We start from the raw sequence: 9461 nt of genomic DNA, 5'->3' as shown, positions 1-9461 counted from the left end.
AGTATGCTGACAGCCCACAATATGTTTAATTCCAAGAGGCAAGTAAGCTACAAACGTTACTTCATGCTAGAAAATCAGATTAAATTCTCACCACGGCCTTTTGGTTGCATCAAAGCAGCTCTGGACTTTAAAGTATAGTTGAAATGGCAAAGCGTGTTGAGTCCAGCTAATCTGATACCATAGCGAACGTTCGGTTTTAAAGGTACAGTTAATGGCAGCGCCCACTCATTTTCAAAACCTGCTGTCTTTCTTACAGCTTGCCAATTTAAATTATGAAATGTATACCTACGTTTATCTTCTGAGTATTAGCAGCCCAAGAAGAACTGCAAAATGTGCCTACCATTTCATTGTGCTGGTCATTAGAAACAGTCTTTCCTACCACTCCCCCCAACTCATCTTTACACCTTTTATAAAAATAAAATAAAAAGGTTTGCCCATATCGTCAGTTTAGCCATTACCTTAAAAGAATCTAGGAGCTGGAAGATAAAGTTGCCCTATGGACCGAGTTTACGCACATAACCCAGGGCTTTAAAAGGACCTTAGGGAGGGTTCTTCCTGATCTTTTACACTTCAGCACACAACTGTGCGAAGTTCCACAGCATAGCAAGCACACCTAGGTGGCTCCCAAATCACTAACCTTGGGGTTCATCTCGGCATCTTCTTCTTCTTCTCCTTCCTCATCACCTTCTAATTCCTGGAGTAAAAGGAGCAAACAGACAGGATTGCGTCACCACCCACCCAGGTAATGTTTCCCTTAAAAGGCAGGTCTGGAGCTCCATAGCTGACTACGGCACTTCCTCTGTACGGACACCAAAGACCAGTCTAGGGGACATTTTGTTCTCACCGTTAACCAGGAAATGAATAGCGTTCTGGAAAAGCTTACATTTTTAGATGGTATGTTCTCAAAAGCCAATTGCAAGGTCAACAAGGACACACACTGTGAGACTGCTATGTATCCATCTGGCTGTTTCACACGAGGCGGGCCTAACACTGAGAGATGCTCCGGGGAGATGACAGGGTTTCAGGAACTGTTTCTTACCTCCTCTTCTCCCTCCTCGCCTTCTTCAAACTGAAAAAAAAGGGGAGGAAGAAAAATCACTTTTAGATCTCTCAACCATGGGAGCCTCCAGCGAGACACAGCCCTGTAAGGAGCCCCTCAGCTGGGGGGACAGAGCCCTCTTCTCCCATCTCCTGGGCCCGGCTCAGCCAAAGAGCCATCAGTGTAAGTCCTGCTGCTCCAATGGGTTCCCAATTCCTGGCAATCACTCCAACAAGAGTAAGGAGTCAGCCAGCAGGGACATTGCCCCCAGGTCCCATGAGTGTTGGGCTTCCTGGTGGCACTGCAAGCCCAGTGGGCAGACAAGAGCACCACACTATCATGTACAGGAATCCCATCATGTTACATTATGCCTCATACAAGGTGAAACAAAATCTCACTTAGTAGACACATCATAAAACCTTGAACTTAAATATCTTAAATGAGGCAGAACAAAGATGAACGGGCCAAGGGAACCCCAGCCTCTAGGACCCTGGTAACAGAAGAACTAGATGGTGTCTGGCTACCACTGCCGAGCACTGTGAAAGGGATCGCGATAAGAGGTCCTGGACGGAGTGAGAGAAAAACATGGAACAATTCAAAATCACACAAAAGCCCAGGTTTACTAGTCTGATATTCCCAGCCTGTGACCCTTGAACACACTTCAGGCCTGAACTTCACACGCCTTCATGGCTGAACTTTTAGCCAAACAACAGCCAAGCCTGTAAGATGAACAATCACACCAGGGAGTCACACGCTCCTTAGAATAATCAACCACACGAGATCAAAAGGGCAGCGTATGCCCACCCAGGAAGACGGGAAAGACAGGAAGTGGGAAGAAAGCTGTTACACTGGGGGATCACAGTTAACGTCACAAAGAAAAACGTCTATGAACTGCTGAACAGGAAGGATTAAGGAAGACTGGAAAAGAATTGATCCTTTGGAGTTGTGGTGTTGGCAAAGAATATTCAAAGTAACATGGACTACTAAAAGAACAGATCTGTCCTGGAGGAATTTCAGCTGCAATGCTCTTTCAAAGTGAGAATGGCCAGACTTTCTCTCTCCTACTTTGGTCATGCTCTATCAACTTCTACCGGAATCACAATGAAATCATCAGCAAGTCATAAAAAAGGTCCCTCTGGGAGGACGTCCCAACTAGAGGTGGCTGGCCCTAAATTCAAGACTCCAGAGTCCAAAGATACCACGAAACTGACTCCCTCACACTGTAAGATCAGATACAGACCCCAAATGCAAACTGCAGCCCAGGCCTGAGACCACTGGGGCAGCTCCTCTGCTGCGAGCAGCCCTCCCTGTTCCTGAACCCACACACACGCTCTTCAGACACGTCCCTGTGGAACTGAGAAGACTGCTGTGGTCAGCACCCTACCGCCACCCTCTGACCACACAGCAGCCCCTCCTCCCTCCCCTGCTAAGTATCCTCCTCCAGCTGGGCCCTGACAAGGAAAAAGGCCGTCCGCAGTCATGAAGCAAGGAGACTTGGGAGGGCCTGCTGGGTCAGGAGTGAACAAGCTCCAGGCCGTGCTGCCGAAGATCTGAATGTCCTATCTTACCCTGGAGGAGTTGCTCCTTTAAAAGACCCACAAGGGGTTGTACGGTCTACCGACCACTTGTCCAGAGCAATGGTTTTGCAACGGGGCACAGGGATCCAACACCAGGCCCGGTACTCCTTTCGTCTGTTAATGAGCTCTTAGTGCTGCTGTTGTTGTTAGGTGCCGTCAAGTCGTTTCCGACTTACAGCAACCCTATGTGCAGTAGAACCAAACACTGCCTGATCCCGTGCCAGCTCCACGATCCATGCTATACTTGAACCCACTGTTGCAGCCACCATGTCAATCCATCTTGTTGAAGGCCTTACCCTCTTTTGTCGATTTTTTTTTTTTTTGACCTTACCAAGCATGACATCCCTCTCCAGGGGATGGTCCCTTCTAACAACATGACCAAAGTAGGAGAGACAAAGTCTGGCCATTCTCACTTTGAAAGAGCATTGCAGCTGAACTTCCTCCAGGACAGATCTGTTGTTCTTTTAGCAGTCCATGGTACTTTGAATATTCTTTGCCAGCACCACAACTCCAAAGGATCAATTCTTCTCCAGTCTTCCTTAATCCTTGTCCAGCTCTCACATGCATATGAGGCAATTGAAAATATCATGCCTTGTATCAAGTGCAGCTTAGTCCTCAAGGAGACATGCTTGCTCCTCAACACTTGAAAGAGTTCCTCTGCTGCCAACTTGTCCAGTGCTATATGTAGTCTAATGTCCTGACTTTTGCTTCCATTGGCGTCGATTGTAGAACCAAGCAATGCGAAGTCTTTGACAACCTCAATCTTTCCTTCACTTATTGTAATGATGCTTATTGGTCCAGTTGTGAGGACTTTTGTGCTTTATATTGAGAGGTATTCCATACTGCAGACTGTGTTCTTCAGTATTCATCAGTAAGTGTCTCAAGTCATCCTCACTTTCAGCAAGCAAAGTTGTGTCATCAGCGTATCGCAGGTTGTTAATGATTCTTCCTCCAATCCTGATGCCACATTCTTCTTCATATAGTCCAGCTTCTTGGATTATGTGCTCTGCATATACATTGAATAAATATGGGTAAAGGATACAACCTTGACATACTCCCTTCTTGATTTTAAACCATGCATTGTCCCCTTGTTCTGTCTGAATGACAGCCTCCTGGTCAAGGAACAGGTTCCTCATGAGCATTATCAAGTGTGCGGGAATTCCCATTCTTCTCAATGTTATCCACAATTTGTCATGATCCACACAATCAAATGCCTTTGCAATAAAACACAAGTAAACATCTTTCTGATATTCTTTGCCTTGAGTCAAGGTCCATCTGACAACAGCTATGATATCCCTTGTTCTCTACGTCCTCTTCGGAATAGCTTGCAGGTCTGGAAATTCTCTGTCAATATACTGTTACAACCGTTTTTATATCAGTAAGATCTTACTTGTGTGCGGTATTAATGATATTGTTTGATAATTTCCACATTCTGTGGGATCACTTTTCTTTGGAATGGTTACAAATATGGATCTCTTCCAGTCAATTGGCCAGGTAGCTGTCTTCCAAACCTCTTGTCATAACCAAGTGAGTGCCTCCAGTGGGGCATCTGTTTGTTGAAATATCTCAGTGGGTATTCCGTCAATTCCTGGAGTCCTGTTCTTCGCCAATTCCTTCACTTACAGCTTCGACTTCCTCCTTCAATACCATTGGTTCTAGATCATATGCCACCTCCCGAATGGATGAAGATTTACCAGTTCTTTCTGGTACAGTGACTCTGTGTATTCCTTGCATCTTCATTTGATGTTTCCTGCATTATTCAATATTTTTCCCATAGAATCTTTCAATATTGCAACTCAAGGCTTAAATTTTTTCCAGTTCTTTCAGCTTGAGAAATGCTGAGCCTCTTGTTCCCTTTTGGTTTTCTAACTCCAAGTCTTTGCACATTATAGTAACTGGCTTTGTCTTCTCAAGCTGCTCTTTGAAATCTTTGGTTCAGCTCCCTTGTCATTTCTTACATTTGCTTTAGCTACTCTCCACTCAAGGGTAAGTTTCAGAGTCTCTTCTGTCATCCACTTTGGTCTTCTTTTCTCATCTTCTTAGTGACCTCTTGCTTTCTTCATGGATGATGTTCTTGATGTCATCCCACAATTCTTCCGGTTTTCGGTCACTGGTGTTCAATGCGTCAAATCTATCCTTTAGATGGTCTCTAAATTCAGGAGGGATATATTCTAGATCATATTTTGGCTCTCGTGGACTTGTTTTGGCTTTAACTTCAAGCTGACCTTGCATATGAGCAATTGATGGTTTGTTCTACAATCAGCTCCTGGCCTGGTTGTGGCCGAAGATACTGAGCTTTTCCATCGTCTCTTGCCACAGACGTAGTCAATCTGACGCCTGTGTGTTCCATCTGGTAAAGTCTACGTGTACAGCCACTGTTTATGTTGTTGGAAAAAATGTATTTGCAATGAATAAGTCGCTGGTCTTGCAAAATTCTACCATGTGATTTCCAACATTGTTTCTGTCACGAAGGCCAAATTTTCCAACTACCGGTGATTCTTCGTTTCCAACTTTTGCATTCCAGATACCAGTGATAATTAACACATACTGATGGCATGTTCCCAAGTGTAGTGAGGTTCACAACAATTGATCACAGCCAGTTACATATTACTTTGTTCCTTCTCCACTTCCACTGCTTCACTTGACCGGTCTATGGGAGCTCTGATAGCGTAGTGGCTAAGGCACTTGACTGCTAACCAGAAGGCTGGCAATTCAAACCCACCAGCCACTCTTCAGAAGGAGTCTACTTCTGTAGTGATACTGCCTGGGAAACCCAAGGAGGGGTCGCTATGAGTCAGGTCCGACTTGACGGCACATAACAACAACAACAACGATGGCATGTTCGGTCAATTTCAGACTACAGAAGTTGACAAAAATCTTCCATTTCTTCATCTTTAGCTTTGGTGGGTGGTATATAAATTTGAATAGTATTAACGGGTTTTTCTTATAGACATATGGATATTATCCTATCACTGACAGCACTGTACTTCAGGACAGATCTTGAAACATCCTTTGTGATGATGAATGCCATGCCATTCCTCTTCAAACTGTCATTTCCGGCATAGCAGAGCATATGGTTGTCTAATTCAAAATGGCCAAAACCAGTCCATTTCAACTCACTAACGCCTAGGATATCAACTATGCGTTCCATTTCATTTTTGACAACTTCCAATTTTCCTAGATTCATACTTCGTACATTCTATGTTCCAATGATCAATGGATGTCTGCAGGTGTTTCTCCTCAATTTGAGGGTGCCATGTAAGCAAATGGGAGCTCTGATAGTATTGTGGCTAAGACACTTGACTGCTAACCAGAAGGCTGGCAGTTCGAACCCACCAGCCATTCCCTGGACGGAAGATGAGGCAATCTACTTCCGTAGTGATACTGCCTTGGAAACCCAAGGAGGGGTTGCTCTGAGTCAGGTCCGACACCATGGCACATAAAAACAACATGACAGAAAATGGAGGTCTCGAAAGCTTTACCTTATCCATGAGTTAAGATTGGTTTTACTCTGATGATGCAACTCTTTCGTGGTCCTATTTTGAGAGCCTTCTAACCTAAATGACTTATCCTCCTCCCTACTGGACAATGTTTCTGGACTACTCGTAAAGTTGCGCAGTAATATATCAGATAGTTTCTCTGCTATTTTATAAGGTTTTCCTTCAATTCTTTGAGAAGTGGATGGCCTACTCCTTCCTAACCTGTCTCAGTCTGCAAGCTGCATTGATAACTCTGTACCGTGTACACCTCGCTGGGTTTGAAAACACTGGTGGCACAGCCTTAAAGACTCACAGCAACATGTCACCACAGTAGGACAAACCAATAGACAAGTTTGTCTCCCTTTGTTGTTGTTGTTGTTATGTGCCTTCGAGTCAGACCTGACTCATAGCGACCCCTCCTTGGGTTTCCCAGGCAGTATCACTACGGAAGTAGATTGCCCCATCTTCCTTAGCTGTTGGAAACCTCTCCAACCTCCCCTTACCTGGATCCCTACTGCTGCCTCCTCGCTCTGTCCTGGTCCCTCTGGCCTTTTTCTGTCTTTTCCCCTGCTTTTCCGCCTTGCCACTTTGGGGTGTGGCCTGGGTTCCCTCCCCTCACCTGGATTCTTGCGGCTGACTCCTCCCCTCTTAGTGTATACCTGGTATCTGTACCGTATCTGACATGATTCTAACCCCTCTAAAGGCACAAGGATGAACTCAATCCATCCTACAAGACCCCGGAGTCATCGCCCAGCCGTCATCTTAACATAGAAAGACAGTGGCGCACCAAGAGCTTGCACGGCTCCACACGGCAGGCCTGAGAGTCAGATGCAAATGGCTGCTTTGTGCCCCCACTCTTAACCCCCAGACATGGTACACTGGCAACATCTGTGCTGGATACTCTGGGCCCAAATGAGCACCCATGTGCAGGTCAGACACGTACCTGCATGCAGGGAGTTTAAGTATATGAACACACATGTGCTGCAGACTCAAATGTTTAAACTGGTGAGTGTAGATCAAAAAAGTTTGGAAGCCACCGATCTAAAGTTAAGTCCTGGTGGTGCAGTGGTTAAGGCGCTCAACTACCAACGAAAAGGTCAACAGTTGAACCCACCAGCTGTTCCGCAGGAAAAAGATGAATCTATAAATATCTACAGCCTTAGAAATCCTCTGGGGCAGTTTCATACTGTCTTGTAGAGGTGCTGGGAATCGAAAGGAAGATGGGGCGATCTATTTCCCTAAAGATTTATAGCCTCAGAAACACAAAGGAGGTCACTATTAGTCTGAATCAACTCCATAGCAATGAGTTTAGGGTTCTCGTTTTTGCTTCTGTAAAGACCAGCAGCCTAAGAAGCCTGCTGGGGCAGTTCCACTCTGTCCTTTAGGGGCGCTGTGAGTCAGATTTGACTCCACACAGTGGGTGTGGTTTGGGTTTTGCTTCCATAAGATTGACAGCCTTGCAGACCCTGTGGGCAGTTCCACTCTGTCCTCTAGGGGCGCTGTGGGTCTGAATGGACTCCACTGCAGTGGGTGTGGTTTGGGCTTTGCTTTCGTGAAGACTGACAGCCTTGGAGACCCTGTGGGCAGTTCCACTCTGTCCTCTAGGGGCGCTGTGAGTCAGAATCGACTCCCCCTCAGTGGGTGTGGCTTGGTCTAGAGATGTGTGTTCCATTGCATGGCCACTGATCACACATGCAGCACGTGTTGTCCTTGTGCACCTCACGGTGCAGACTGCACCGTCTCACCGCAGGGACAGCACTTGTCCAATCCCCACTCACAGCTGTGCTGCTCCCCAGCATAGAGGAAAGGCTGAACTTCAAGAGTCAAATGAGGAGGCTCAGATGACGACGACAAGCCCTGGCTAGCGGGAGAGGAGAGGGAGAAGCAGGCCCCCACCTGGCTCCTTGGCAGGGAAACCTCACAGCCCCCACGGTCACAGGACCCTGAGACAGCTAGTGGAGCAGCCTGCAAAGCCCACTTCCGGAACTCGCCCTAAAGGAACAGCTTTCCACACACCAGGAGGCGCAGTCTGCCTGAGGATCGGCCCTGAGGGAGAACGGGTCCCAGGACGACCGCACTCAGAGGTCACACAGCCAGGGAAGAGTTCATCTTCCTCTCGCCCAAGAAAGGCGGTGCGGTTTTTCCCACGGACCCTGGGCTTCTGTTCTTTTTGGAGGAGGCATCATAGGCCAGCAGAGTGTACCTCACTGCCCATGGTGTGGGGGGCCAGACCTCCCAGTGGCCACAGGCTCCAAGGCTGGCCCACATGAGACTTGCTTCTAAAGTTTCCTCTCCTCTGTCCTGCTGGGGTACTGTCGATGAGGACCCACAGGATCTCACGTGACACAGCAGAACTGTCCCAGAGGACTTAAAAGGCTGTTACCTTTACAAGAGATTGGCACGTAGTTATCCTGTGGCGTGGGTGGTGGGTTTGAACCACCAACCTTTGGATTGGGCACCTTTGAGGTGGGGACTGAGCCACAAGGGCCCCCTCTCCTGCAGTCTACTGTCCAGCAGAACACCAGGGGGCAGCTCCACCTGTCAGGCTGGTAGCCTGGTAACAACCTGGGCTTTGCAGTGGCCCCGCCCCAGCGACGTCACCCCCACCTACGTTGTCATCATCTTCGATGGCCTCCCCGGTGAAGTACAGCACCGCTCGGGGAACTATCCTCTCACGGAAGAAGTGGCCGATCTCAAAGTCGGAGGCGAGGGTGAAGTCAGAATCGTCGTCCTGTGGGGAAAGCGCATGTGAGCTTGGTGCTCTCTGAGCCCCGCAGCCCGCCTCACCCTCACCTGTGCTACTGGACTTAGAAACCACCAAGCACCCACATTCCTGGGCAAGCATCACTCTGTCCTTGGAAGCCACTCAGCATGACAGTAAGCAACAGAGGGAAGCAGATAGGGACCACCAGCTCCCTACTGTTCACATAATGCAGGCGTACTGTGAGCCCAAAAACGTGGCCTGAAGCCCTAAGTACACATGTTCGCAGAAGGCAGACACAGGAAATTCCTACCACTCTCCAGCCAACATGGGGAGTGATTGTAAATACATACCAGCTTTGAGGCAGCAAAAATGAATTCATAAAAATTAAGAGCTAGAGTTTCATAGAAAATAATACTTTTACGGACAAAAATCTTACCAGTGATTCTCCTTCCCCAGAAGCTGTAAAAAGAAATAGACAAACCACAGATGTATTACTTGAAAACTAAAAATTTTACCACGAGCCAAAAGAAAGCTCATCCAACAGACAGAACAGACACTGCACAGCAAAGCCACGTTACAAAGACCCTGACTGTGGGTTTCCTCACAGTCTCACAGCTCCCCTCCTCGGCGCCAACACACCCGGGCCATAGGAGCCAAGGTGT

General features: G+C 47.3%; 1 protein-coding gene across 1 annotated transcript in view; it reads right to left on the bottom strand.

Annotated features, from left to right (window-relative positions):
- Positions 1-613: 613 nt before the first annotated feature.
- NAP1L4 (nucleosome assembly protein 1 like 4) overlaps positions 614-9461 on the bottom strand; it is a 28536-nt gene continuing 19688 nt past the window's right edge. Inside the window, exons 10-13 of the mRNA XM_007949273.2 lie at positions 9236-9258; positions 8707-8826; positions 1040-1069; positions 614-694 (exon numbers count right to left, since the gene is read on the bottom strand). Of these exons, the coding sequence (XP_007947464.2) occupies positions 614-694; positions 1040-1069; positions 8707-8826; positions 9236-9258 (254 nt within the window). The remainder of the gene's footprint in view (positions 695-1039; positions 1070-8706; positions 8827-9235; positions 9259-9461) is intronic.

This window comes from Orycteropus afer, unplaced genomic scaffold (genome assembly GCF_000298275.1).
Source record: "Orycteropus afer afer isolate SDZICR_OR568_19922 unplaced genomic scaffold, OryAfe1.0 scaffold00244, whole genome shotgun sequence".
NCBI lineage: Eukaryota > Metazoa > Chordata > Mammalia > Tubulidentata > Orycteropodidae > Orycteropus > Orycteropus afer.
Note: the sequence above shows the minus strand (reverse complement) of the source record. Positions and strands in the feature narration are given on the sequence as shown.